This window comes from Puma concolor, chromosome E4 (genome assembly GCF_028749965.1).
Source record: "Puma concolor isolate L17-30 chromosome E4, mPumCon1.1.hap2, whole genome shotgun sequence".
In the NCBI taxonomy this organism is placed as follows: domain Eukaryota; kingdom Metazoa; phylum Chordata; class Mammalia; order Carnivora; family Felidae; genus Puma; species Puma concolor.
In genome coordinates, this window is record NC_141683.1 from 25,409,908 (window position 1) to 25,423,283 (window position 13,376).

Here is a 13,376-nt window from a genome sequence, read left to right on the forward strand (position 1 = left end):
AGCCCCTGAAGGCTCTCAAAGGTGGGCTACAACTTTACACTGGCGACTAACTGAGCTCCAGGTGATGTCGTATCCAGCAAGACCACAGCAGAACCAGAACCTGAGTATTATCAGGAATCAGGGCAACATCACAAAAGGAGTTGTTTGCAAAGGAGTCCGATGCAGAAGGTCAGCGTGTCAGGAGATACTGACACGTGCAAAGACGGTGAGTAATGGCGAAACTGTCACCACACCACCCCAGCTGTACTTACTCCTGTCACAGCTGTAATTTAAAACCCGCTCTCAAGCTAGAAGAGGGAGTGTGGTAAGTGGCTGAGGCATTTTGGGTCAAAGCATATGATGTCTTTCTCTCGATGTCTAGGTGGGGCCATTCAAAGGTAGCAAACATTATGCGAACAAGTTAAGATTTTATTCCGTTTCTGAGAAGGTCAGGAGGAAAAGTCGGTCTCTGTTCTTACTCCACAAAGAATTCCTGGAAGCTCTTCCCAGCTTTGCACAAATATGGGCAAGGCTTTAATCCTACTTACCGTGTCTGCTGATAAACCGGATACAGCTCTCTACCACCAGAGGAATTGCCTGGCTGGAATCCTGAAAAGCCGAAGAGAAACACAGCATTAGAATCTTTAAACAGGCATAGCCCAGAGTCAGAGTAAAATGGGCCAGACTGTGCAGAACTTGTCTCAGCTGGCTCAGTGGCCGGTCCTCAAAGAAGCATCTGGCCTCCTCCAAGCTCCAGAGAGCATACACAACCGCCTACTTGGAATGCCACACGGATGCCTTAAACTCAGCACGTCCTAAATGCAACTGATCGTCTTCCTTCCCAAACCAGCTTCCTACCCTCAGCCATCCAATCAATCAGTCAATATGCTTTGTCAAGTCGGCCTCCTAAGTATCTCTCAAATGCATTCACTTCTCTCCATCTCTACTGCCATCAGCTCAGTCCTTACGTCAGTATCTCAGTTCCCACCCTTGCTGTCCTCCAGACCATGTCATCCTTCCTTAAAATAGTGGCTGGGTGATCTCTGAAAGTGCACACCCCATCCTTCACTTCCTAGGCTAACCTCTTTCAAATTTTTTTAAAATGTTTTTTTTTTTATTAAAAAGAATTTTTTTTTTAACGTTTATTTACTTTTGAGACAGAGAGAGACAGAGCATGAATGGGGGAGGGTCAGAGAAAGGGAGACACAGAATCTGAAACAGGCTCCAGGCTCTGAGCTGTCAGCACAGAGCCCGACATGGGGCTCGAACTCACGGACCGCGAGATCATGACTTGAGCTGAGGTCGGCCGCTTAACTGACTGAGCCACCCAGGCGCCACTAAAATGTTTTTATTTAATTTTGAGAGACAGAGAGACAGAGGAGTTGGCGAGGGACAGAGACAGAGAGAGAGGGAGGCAAAGAATCTGAAGAAGGCTCCAGGCTCTGAGCTGTCAGCACAGAGCCCCATGCTGGGCTTGAACTCACGGATCGTGAGATCATGACCTGAGCTGGAGTCGGACACTTAACCCACTAAGCCACGCAGGTGCCCCAAGGCTAACCTCTTTCAAAGACTCCTTGTTAGTTTCTTTACACAGCCCTGCGTGTCCAGGGTCCTGCCTTTGCCTCCAACTTCATCTCCTTCTGCTCTCCCTCCAGTCTCTGTCAGCCGCACCAGCCTAACTTTCCATTCTTTAGAGAAGTTCTCTGTCCATGGCTTTGCGCGAACTGCTCCTGCTTCTGGAATGTTCTCCTCACCCTGGGATCCCACCCCTTAGGGTCTCAGTGCAAGTAGCACCTTCTTAGGAATGCTTCTCCAGACTCCCCCGATGAGATCAGGGCCCCTGTCCACAGGGTCTCAGCACCTTGCACTCAGCTCTCACAACTTAACTCACACAGTTAACAGTTGTGTTACACAACTTAACAGTTGTGACTTAACTGTGTGGGTATGAAGATCTCATTTGCATTTGTCACCACCATAGCTCATGCTCCACAGGGCAGATCCAGTCAATTCGTGGATCTCCAGGGCTGGCCATGATGTTCTCACATAGTAGGCGCTCAATTAATATCAGTTGAGGGTATCAACTGATGAACCAATGGGAGCAACAGAAAGGGGGTTTACTTGGCATAAAAGGTAGGGAAGAAAAAACCCAACTCTTAGAAATAGTGGAAACTAATTGGTACTAAACTAAGAAGCAGATGTCCCAGATATCAATCTTTGCTCTGCCATTTTGCTATACATCCCTGTCATAATATTTAACTTCTGTGGGCTTCAATTTGATGCCTACAAACTGGGGAGGGAATAGGTGGTGAGAAGAGTAACATTTCCTGTTGGCACATGAACATTAGAGCTTATCATTTACAGAGAATTTATACAGGTGGTGGGTCAGGTCCTAGGTGCTTTAGCAGGACTGGTCCTGATAACGACCCTATGGGGTGTGTATCCTTATCACCATCCTTGTTTGACAAGTGAGGAGCTGAAGGCCAGGCAAGGTGAAATAGCTGCTTACAGTGACTGCCACAGGCAGTAAGTGGCAGGGCAGGGGTCCAAACCCAGGCAGTTTCCTTCTGAGACTGAACGAACATCTTACCGCCACCCAACCTGCATCCCAGGAGCTCGACAAACGTTGCCAAATATGCGTGCCAAGCATTACTGAAAACCAACAGGGTTTTATAACGCAGCTAAACACACAATCATTCAGCTATGGGGAAGAAAGATCAGGCAAAGGGCCCTAAACCTAGCTGAAAAGGGCTATAGAACTTCAGGACAGGGGCACCTGGCTGGCTCAGGGGGGGGGGAGTGTGACTCTGGATCTCAGGGTTGTGGGTTTGAGACCCATGTTGGGTGTAGAGATTACATAAAAAAAAAAATCTTAAAAAAAAATTTTTTTTAAATGTTTGTTTATTTTTGAGAGAGAGACAGACAGAGAGAGAGAGAGGGAGACACAGAATCTGAAGCAGGCTCCAGGCTCTGAGCTGTCAGCACAGAGCCCGACGCGGGGCTTGAACTCAGGAACCGCGAGATTATGGCCTGAGCCGAAGTCGGACGCTTAACTGACTGAACTCCCCACGTGCCTCCCCCACAAAAATCTTAAAAATGAAATGAAATGAAATGAAATGAAATAAAATAAAATAAAATAAAATAAAATAAAATAAAATAAAATAAAATAAAGTAGTTTAGGACAGAGATTGCATCTCAATGGGATGGGTCCTGTGGCTTCTGCTCCTTTCACAGGTTTGCCTACATTCCTGAATTTTTAGCCGGGGCCCTGCGGTTTGGCCACCATTAGGGAAGCGGCCAGATCTCATAAAGAAGTCAGGCTGTGAGAAGAGCTGGCACGGCCTGTAGCTCCCAAGCTTACTGGGAAGGCAGGATGCGGCCGAAGGAAGTCGTGAGTGTGCCAAGGGAGCCCTGGAGTCAGGGAGGGCTCGGGGACCCAAATGCTCATCTTCATAACCCCTGAAGCCCTCTGCTTCCTCCAGCTTTCCAGCCATAGTAGCCAGTGTCTGCCCTCTCGTTGCCAGTCAGCCTGGGGCGCTCTTAGAGGAAGACTCTTGGTCTATACTTCTATACTCTACTGAAGAAAATAGATTCCACTGTAAAAAAACAAAACCTCCAATTTTTGGAAGTTACAAAGAGTGGTAGCAGTGATAATGAAGTTAGCGATATGAGGGTTTGAAAAGTTTTTCTGGCCCTAGATTTAAATTTAAAGACCCAAAGAGAAGTAGGTCGGGAAATTCACAGACTGACTGGCTTCAACAAGTTATGTGGATGCCAAGTTCAGCCTAGACTTGCGGGAAACGGAATATCAATGGTAGTTAAAGGGAAGCATGCAGGGGTGCAGAAAGTAAGACATCAAACCTGCATGTCCATGGTTACTGGGGGTACATCGGAAGCAGCCCAGGGGAACTCTCTGTGGTGGACAAGAGTGGGCCAGAGATGACCTGTCCCCACTGCTCCGGGGGAGCCTAAGACAGTCTAGTGGGAGCAAAAACTGGACAATGTCACGAAGGCCTCCAACGCTCCTACTACCCTCCCCTCTCCTTGTAAGGTTTCTGAGCTCTGAGTGAATTCATTCCCCCAGGGTGTGCCTGTGTGCTCCTATGGGGCCCCAAAGACCCTCACTTCACCATTGAGTTTGCAAACAGCTGACCATGCAGTGTCCATATGTGTCCTTATTCTGTGTCCATCTCTCCCTTTCTTCCTCTCTCCTTCCCTCCTGCAATGTTAGAATCGATGTCCATTTAATTCTTTAGTTCACAATATTTTTGGTGGCATAATCCTAGGGTGGGAAGGGGCCTTTAAAGACAATTGGGCCAAATCTCCATTCAATCAGATTAGGGATCTTTAAACCAAAGGTGGAAGGAGAAAGGTAACAGGCACAATTTGGAAAAGATGGTTAAGCAGGGGTTCCAGGATCAGCAGGAGAAAACAATCAGGAAGGTGGCCAGAGAGCGCCTAAACATGTCATTGTCTGGCATAATTTCTCATGAGCGAGAGAGTTCGGATTTTTGCTGAGTACTGATCTGTTACATTGTTAGATTTCCGTTCTTACCAAGGGAGAAAATACAAGTCGACACAACTGAGTAGATGTGGGTGATGGGAAAGAAAGAGGCATCAAAGATAATATTTGGGGTTTCAGGACTGTGAAGAATGGAGGCCCCCCATCACGGGAAGTAGACAAGTTGGGGAATGTGCTAGAAGTTAGACCATGGTAGGGAGGAGGCGCCATCTCAACTCTCAAGTGGATACCCAGCCAATCAGTTCGAGATTAGATTCAAAGACTCAGAACAATGGACACTCGGGGAAGGAGAGAAAGGTTCGTCCAAGGGAACAAAGCCAACAAGGGAAAGAATACAAAAAGAAGTCAAAACAGGACCAACCCTTGGGATCATGCCTACATTTAGAGGCAAGGGGAAAGATGGACAAGCAAAGAAGAGTCAGAATCGATGAGAAAGAGAAATGCTGGGCTTGAGGGTAGCAGACAAAGCTTAGAAGTGGCGGTTGAGGCAGAAAAGGCTGGGATGGTTTGAACCTAGGCTTTGCTAGGGTCAAAAATGACTGGAACCCATTAGGGATCCTCAAAAACAAAAGCTACCAGATTCTTCCTCTTGTTTGGCTGACTTGCCATAAACAACCAATTATTTATTTCCTTACACAAGGCTACTCATCTTCCCAATTACTATTTCCCTGCCTGCCCATCGTAGGAAAAACTCTTCACCGATCCACCATTAGATCTGCTGGAGCTGCTGGAGAGAAACTGGGGCAGCAGAAAGAAAACAAGGTCTTTATTTGATTGGGGTTTTTGGGTGCATCCCGGGCTCTTACGCAAATCTAGGAGCAGGCAACGCGCTTTGCCTGCAACTGCTTAGACGCAGCAGGATGCAAACCAGATGGGCGCTGCTCCCCTCTGACGGTGAGCTCGACCAGGGCCGCCTACTGCCTGCCAAACTGCGGTCTCTGGCACTCCGGTGGCCAGAGTGGAGCCTGGGAGGCTCTTGCACCTATGCTCCGTCTAGATGCAGGAGGCCTGGTTTCAGCCCAGGAACTGAAAGGAACAAATGTTCAGTTCAACCCTGTTCTTAGTGTTGAAGGGAAAAAAAGCTGGCTCCCTCTTAAGATACCCACCTATTAATTTTTACATGCAATAGATCATCCCTGGGAGGCACTCCATGCTTCTCTGGGTTTAAATGAAATTATGGGAGAAAGGGCAGAAGAAAGAAATAGAGGAACCAGAGGAAGGACAGATGCGATGAAATTTTTATAAATTAAAACATGTATAATTATATGTGATGGTGGTCTCATTATAATGAGATCCAAAGCAGAGAAGGGGAAAAAGAAATAGTGACGGCAAAGCTAAGACAAGCGAGAGCCATGTCAGCCGAGTGTCCCTGGACTGCCCGGTTAGCTGAAGCAGCCAGACGGGCTGAAGACCGTGTCGGGGCCGCTGCCACAACAGAAGCCATGTGCCCTCTACATTCGATTATCTCCCTGTGGCTACAGCCGCTGTGAATTACCTAAAATGATTTTTTAAAGCCTGGATCAGTTTTCCCCTGAGTAGACAAAAAGACATTCGGAGCTCTCTCCACCTCCTCCCTGTTAACTGCCTGCCACATAGCTGGTATGAGCTTAGGGGACACAAAATCATTTTAGCAACTCGCCATAAAACTACTTCAATTAATTTTTTTTTTTTACACACACAAACACAGTGCTGTTTAGATTATCCACTGATGTGCATTACCCAGTCCCTGCCTTCCAAAGAGCCTGCCCTGATATGGGTAATGAGAGCTGTCTGCCCAGCATCAGATTTGAATACAACACTGAAAATCATGCCAACCAGCATGGGGTTCAACATCAATTTCCCGATCGTCTTCAGATCAGACTCATCTTTGCATCTTTAGCATGTCTAAGAAATACATCTAGGATGACCACACCACCAGAAAAAAACAAACAAAAATCCGCACACTTAAAGCCAGAGTGTCCACTCGAGGTGATTAGCTGCCGCGAGCTGCTCCCATGTGGAACTTATGTACAAGGCGTGAGGCCTCTTCCGCGGTTTCCTAGAGCAGTGACACCGCGGGCAGTTCTGGCACGATCTGCCACAGTCCAACCACATCTCTAGCAAGGAGGAGGGTGCACGACTAGAGAGGGGAGGAACAAGTCAGAAAGGCCACGGCCGCTGCAGTTAAACAAGCAAAGTCAATGAAGTTTGCCATAATGGTAAATGTACTGTGACTGAATGGTACATTCCAAACGCAGGCAGGAAGTCAGGAAAGTGTCTGCCCTGCCCACAGTAGGCTTCCATAAATGTCTATGGAACATAACCATCTTCTCACCCGACCAGCCTGGCTCTTGCTGGGCCCTTACCTGCTTCCTCACGGTTGAGCTACGCCTGTGGTTGACCCCGCCAAATCAGACAGGACCGAACGAGCAACGGGGAGAAAAAAAGGGAAATGGGATTAGTGAAGGAAGTCACATTGTTCAGCTCAGTCGCAGTCCCAGAACCCTGGAGATCTCTGCACTTACTCTCTTCCACCATTCAAAACTAGAATAGGAGGGACTAAAATATACTTGGGTTAGACAATAAGATTATCTCTTTGTCTGCAAGGAGACACTAGTAAACACCAAAGGAAGTCACAGTTTTCGTTCTTTTGGAAATCCTTAAGGAGCAATTTTCCTGGAGTTTAAAGGACAGAGCAGCCAGACTGGAAGGAACCTTGGCGATCCTTCAGGTGGATGCCTTTCAAACTCTTATCCCAGGGAATCGGACTCAGACACAATCCCCCAAGCATGGAGAACAGCGCTGCCCTGCCTTTAGTGAAGGTAAGTAAGGCCCAGAGCCTGGCTGCTGGGCTCCCTCTCCCCCTTCCACCAGGCCGCTCTAGAGGAACCTCTTTGGAATCATAGAGCTCCTTGGGTTTAGTGGAACATTCTTTCTTGTCTTATAGATGAGGGAACTGGACTTTGAAGGGGAGAAGAGAGCAGCCCAAGGTCACACAGCCTAAGGGAATTCAACTCAGCTTTTTTTTTTTTTTTTTTTTTTTTTCACTCCCATACAGTTTTCCACAGATACGGGACTTCAGGTGAACTTACATGAAGACTCTATCACCAAGAAGATATATCCTATGAAATTCCATGATCCTGGTTCCCTCCAGTCAACAAGACTGGTGTACTAATGAGATCTTTACTGTAATCCACAATGACAAAACGATGAAAGCCAAATGAAGCTATTTCTAAATAATGAGCCTGTAATTGTAAATGGCCTCATGATTATTGTGTGTGTGTTGGCAGATACAAGTGGTTGATATAATGGGCTAACCCAGGGTCTCTAAGGAGTCCAGCCCATTAAAGCTCTTTCCCTGGTTAAATCAGCACATTTTTAGGCATCTGAGAACAGCTGGCTGGCTGAACGCCTTGCTCTCCGCCAGCTCACGAGTTTTCTCATAGCAGCTACATGACTGGGAGGGAAAATATTTGGCTGGGGTCGCGGAGGGAGGGGAAGGTGGGGACAGATTGGGAGGGTTGCATACTTGTACAACAGGCAAGGATTTCTACCAATGCTGCTTGGCAAGCCAGTGCGATGTAGTATTTCATTATCCAGCAACAGTCACTAATTAGGGGCTGTCATCTTTTCCATGCATACGATCTCAGATCAAATGCTATCTTCTGATCTTCCTTCTCTGGGTCAGAGACTTCCCCCAAACCACATGCTGAAGTCTAGCAGCTAAGGTTAGGTTACCAGGACCCTCCAGAGTCGAACACTTCTTTTCCTCGCAAAAGCAGTGGCTTTGGGGAGTCTTGGGAAGTACTTCAGCGAATGAGAACTCCTTTATTCCGTTCCTCTCAGCTCTCTCCCCGAGTCACCACAGACCCCATTTCCACTTGAGGCCAGATGGGGTCAGCAAGGCGAAGGGAAGGAAGCAATCCCCGCCCTAGTCCCTTCCTTTGCAGAGTCATCCAAAGCCTTTGCACTTGAACTCCCCAGCTCTTTCCCCTCTTTCCCCTCTTTCCCGGGGATGGCTCTACCCCACGGGCCTCTCTTTATCCTTTCCCAGGGTTGCCCCGGGCCACACCTACCTGGCCAGACTGCAGTCTGTCCGCTGACCTGTTGGAAAGACAAAGGCAAAAAGCTCATGTTGAAGCAGAAAGGGCCAGAGTGGAAGACCTGCTGCCAGCAGTCACCTGAAATGCTCTGCCCGTCTTCCCTGAGAGCTGCCAGCATCACTGAGCATCATGACTGGCCTTCTGGGCAAAAAAAGAAGACAAATGCCCAGAGCCTCTTCCTGGGCAAGTGCTGTTTCTAATGCTTGTTCCCGGTGCTGCTGGTATGTCCCTAAAGCCTAGGGGTGCCAACCCTGCTTCCCAAAGGGAAAACAGGGGTGGCTGTAGGGAAACAATAGCAAGGCGGATCATATTTTAAAGAACAGATTACTAGAAGCCTTCCCAGAGGTGAAATCTAGCTTCTCTTCTGAGTGTGTGGGTGTGTGTGGGAGGAGGAAGGGAGGGGCTTGCTTGCTCCTGAGTAAGGAGCACGCGCATGCGCGCGCACACACACACACACACGCGCGCGCGCGCACGCACACACACGGTGAGGGCGGCAAGGGAAGAAGGAAGGAAGAATTGTTTGGGGGGAAGAGGGAGAAGATAAAGACGTTCTAGTTTTAGATTCATATGAAATTCTCTTAGGTTGGGCTGGGGTGGCAAGGGGAAATGAGATTTAATTGCTGTCAAACTGTGGTTCTCAATCCAAGAGCAGGCCCTAATTTCAAGTGTAATGGGTCACAGCCAACTTTAAAAAAATGAATATCTTAAAGTTCATGAGAAGAATTCTTCTATTTTTAAAAAATACATGTGCCTAGGCACATGGGCCATGATGTAATCTATTTGCCTTCTTTGGACCCACAGTTAACCAAGCATGGTCTGTATTAGACGTACGCTTGCTAAACCAGGGACGCCCCAAGCAGGTGCTGAGCTGGGGGAGATCATCATCCATGCTCCTGGAAAAACAGCTCCAAGGACTGGGGGAGGGCAAGGCTTTCTCTTGCCTTTAAAGGTTGCTAATTGTTGATTACACTTCGCTCATCCTGAGCAACATCCTCCCCCACCCCCAACAGCCTCTCATTACTAAAGGCTCAGCTTTCATCTGCAAAAATATTATTCTGAGCCATTATTTTCAACATCTGTCCCATTTCCATTCTGGAATATTCATACACATCAATTATCCCTCTGTGGCAAGAACAAGGAGCTCTTGCATTATGGTGACAAATACATTCAGAAGGCAGGGACATGAAGACTTGCACACAGGAAGGTCTGCAGCTACTGTTTCCTTATTGCTAGAACTTGTCATCTTTAGATGGAGGCAATTTGCAGCGCTAACGAATGGTCACCAACCTTTGCCCCTCCACAGTAGCAAATCTGGCGTGTGTGTGTGTGTGTGTGTGTGTGTGCGCAAACCCATTCACACACACTCTCTTTCTCACACACACACATTCCCAAGGTCCTGCTCCCTATCTCATTTATGGGCTAGCTTGGATTATTTTAGCAAAAAAGAAATCGTGGTTCTAACTCGCTTCAAATAGTTCTGGGCTTTCTTTCCTCTGATTCTCTACGAAGCAATCTGATAACCCCAAAGTAATGATTTTCTATAAGTGAAGCCGAGATCTCAGTGCCCAAACCTGTTTTAGCCTGAGTCCCTTGGGTGGCGGGGAGGAAAGAGAACAGAAGTTACCTAACAGGCATTCTTTACATAAAAGAAAATGCCTTTACAATCACAAGATCAAAGATATCAGAGATAAAAAGAATTCATCACCTGGGGGAACCGTCCAGTGCAGGAGGAGGACAAGGCCAGAATGATGGGTGGGAGGCTCTGGTATGAAAAGTGTAGCTCTGATTCCTGAGGCTGATGAGCCAATGAGCGCCATATGCTTTTCTACACTCTGCAATTTGTCTGAAGAGCGCTCAAGAATTTGTTTTAAAATGTTAGACCCTTGTGCAATTTCGCCGTTCGCTGGTGTTACCACATACTGCCTGTAGCTTCCTGGTCCCATTTTAAGTGACAAGATGTGCAGGGTGGGGAGGAGGGGCCGGGTATTCAGAGGCATCCCCAACCTGGGAATCCCATGAATCACAGGATGCTGAGAGCTAGGCAGGACCCGGGCAGGGTGCCCAAAACCCCAGGGAAGCTTCTCTTTCAACCTTCGCCTTCTGTTTGACAGCTGAGGAGAGAAAGTCCAGAGTGCCAGTCCAGTTCTCTGCTTTGCTACTTTCCAGGGTCTGGTTAAAATCATCCTTGATTCGTGGACGAGACAGGCCATTCAGTATCATGGCCTCTGCGTGGCTGAGGCAGAGAGGGCTGCCCCTTCGCACCAGGACCCTCCAAAGCAGAAGGAAACCGATGCCCTAACCGGATGCTACAGAAAGCGGCAGACTGTGGGTCCCTCCTGCCTTTGAGCAGCCTCTCCTCTCCTCAGAGCAGATGCGTTCTCATCCTACTGTCCCTGCCTTCCTGCCGCAGCCTCAGTCCTGCTACAGAGGAGCTGAGAGTTTTAACAAAGCGTCTGGAGAGCAAGTAACCCATCAGCCCTTTCCCCCAGCCGTGGCAGAGAAGGCGGACAGGGTGGAGAGCAGGCACGCTCCATTTAAACAAATAGATGATGCACATTAGTGCTTCATTAAGCACTGGCCTTCTCCCATTACTCAAGCAGTCACTGGGGCTGTGTGCTTCACATCAAACAGGCTAGGAAAAGAAATGCATTCGTATAACAAGATCAGGCCCACAGGGCTTAGTGGGGGAGGCTCAGGACTGAGCCTTCCCCCGCCCATTGCCAAACCTCCAGCAGAATTCCCATACTCACTTTCTCCCAGGGTTTTCTGGAGAAGGTCGTGCTTGGCTTGGAGCTTGGTGATGAGGTTCCTGCCCTCCAGGTACTCCTTCATTTTCTATAAGGGAGGAGGAGAAAAGCAATCAGACTCCTGAAGAGAAAAAAAAACAAACAACAACAACAACAACCCAGATGCTCAGCTGTACAATTCCCTTTTTATAGGAGGGCATTTGGTTTCTGACCCAGTTTCTACTAGGTTCCTTTTTTATCTCTTTAAGGCCCTGAGCATCTGGACAGCTGCTGATTTCCACGGCAGACGAGTATCCCAGTTTGTGTTTTCCTGGGGGCCAGCCCCGCATTGGCTAGTGTAAGAAACTGGCTCTTAGAGCCCCTCAGCCATCTCAGTTCCATTGAAGAAGAACAGGGGGTTGGGGGTGGGGTGGATAGACTCACTGAGCCCAGATCCTCTTGGTGTGAGGACACACACCTGCCACTTGTCACCTGCACGGACGTCCAGCCCCACCCTGGCCCCTCCCAGGGTGCATTCCAACACATCAGGAGCAATGCCAAGGGCAGGCTCAGCCCCTGCCTGAGCTGCAAGCCAGCAAGCAGAGCATCTTTGTCTCCGCCATCCCTTAATCAGCTTCCTCCTCTATTCTGCAGGGAGTCTTTGTGGGGAGCTTGAGGTTTCTGAGCTTTCGGGGAGAGGGGCTATACCACCCCCACCCGTATATACACATACCGGCACTTCCAAACACAACAGGAGGTTCTGGAAATGCGCTTCCATCTGCTCTAACCATCAAAATGCAATTGCTGTGCTGGAGTTTCTGATCTGACCTCTCTCCACCCTCGTCTGCTCGGGGAGCGACTCTATTTCCCTGGACAATTCATCAGAGCTTCCAAACAACCCTATGAGCTATGATTATCACCGTCCCCATTTTACGGATGAGGGCACCAAGATTTGGAGAGATTAAACAGGTTGCTCAAGGTCAAACTGGGAGTGAGGGGTGGAGCCAGTATTCAGACACACGTGGTGTGACGATTCCGCGCGTGTGCTCAACCATCACGGTGGCGCACGATCCGGGCATTAGGGCGCGCAGCGGAAGGGGAAGCCCAACAAAACTTCGCGGTATTAACTCTTTATACGTGTGGAGCAATTCAAGGGGTTTCGGAGCCCGTTAGCACACACTCTCTCCCTTGCCCTGCACAGGAACTCTGCAGAGCACACTGGGGAGGACATCGTTGTTCCCTTGTTACCGATAAGCTGATCGTGGGAGGCGGGCGTTGAACTGCAGGTCACGGCCAGCCAGGAAGTGGTAGTGCCAGGCCTTCGGAGTCTTAACGCGGCATCTTTCTACTCTAACCTGCAGCCGCGCACGGGGCCCACCGTTGGCCTCGGCTGTCTCCTGCTGCCATGGCTCATCTGCAGGGTCAGGGGTCATCTGCCCCTGTCTACACTCAGAGGAGAGATGCCAATGTTTCCCTGAGTATGATCCCTGAGCGACTCACTGGCGATACATGACACAGCAGAGGGGGTAACATAACATATTTTAAATCATAATACTTCTGTCCTTTCAAGGTATTAAACGAAAAGTATAATTCTACATCAAGCCTCTCATTTTAGGGCTATTACCACTTAGGATGAAAGCAGAAAAAAAAACGTGAAAAAAATGTGAGTTACTTTTACTCTGTACCTCTCTGTACAGTGTAAACTTTTCACCAAGAGTGTCGATTTCTTCTCTCTCTCTTTCTCATGTAGAAACAAAGAATAAAACCCTGCTTTCTCTGGGAGGCACATCCTCACCGGGGATGCTCACCGGGATGCCCCTGCGTGTGCCTTTGCGAATCTCACACAGCCCTGGTCCAGAGGGCTTCTCACTCAGGGGTCTTTCTCCCCAGACTGCCCGTTCCCTGGGGTCAACGTCATCATTCTTTGCAATCCCTGATGCTTACTACCGCACCCAGTAGATAATGGACACCAATAAATGCTTGAAGAAGGAGTAAAGAAATGAAGAGCCTCACTCTCCTCTGCTAGAACCTTCCTCAGAGGTCACAATGCAAGCCCCCAAGTGTGCCCCT

At 48.5% G+C, this 13,376-nt stretch overlaps 1 protein-coding gene across 6 annotated transcripts in view; it reads right to left on the minus strand.

Annotated features, from left to right (window-relative positions):
* SRGAP2 (SLIT-ROBO Rho GTPase activating protein 2) overlaps positions 1-13,376 on the minus strand; it is a 235,426-nt gene that overhangs the window by 35,374 nt on the left and 186,676 nt on the right. For all 6 annotated transcript variants that reach the window (XM_025921150.2, XM_086693631.1, XM_025921151.2 and 3 more), the window contains exons 11-14: positions 11,331-11,415; positions 8,554-8,581; positions 6,844-6,868; positions 528-588 (exon numbers count right to left, since the gene is read on the minus strand). In XM_025921150.2, the coding sequence (XP_025776935.1) occupies positions 528-588; positions 6,844-6,868; positions 8,554-8,581; positions 11,331-11,415 (199 nt within the window). The remainder of the gene's footprint in view (positions 1-527; positions 589-6,843; positions 6,869-8,553; positions 8,582-11,330; positions 11,416-13,376) is intronic.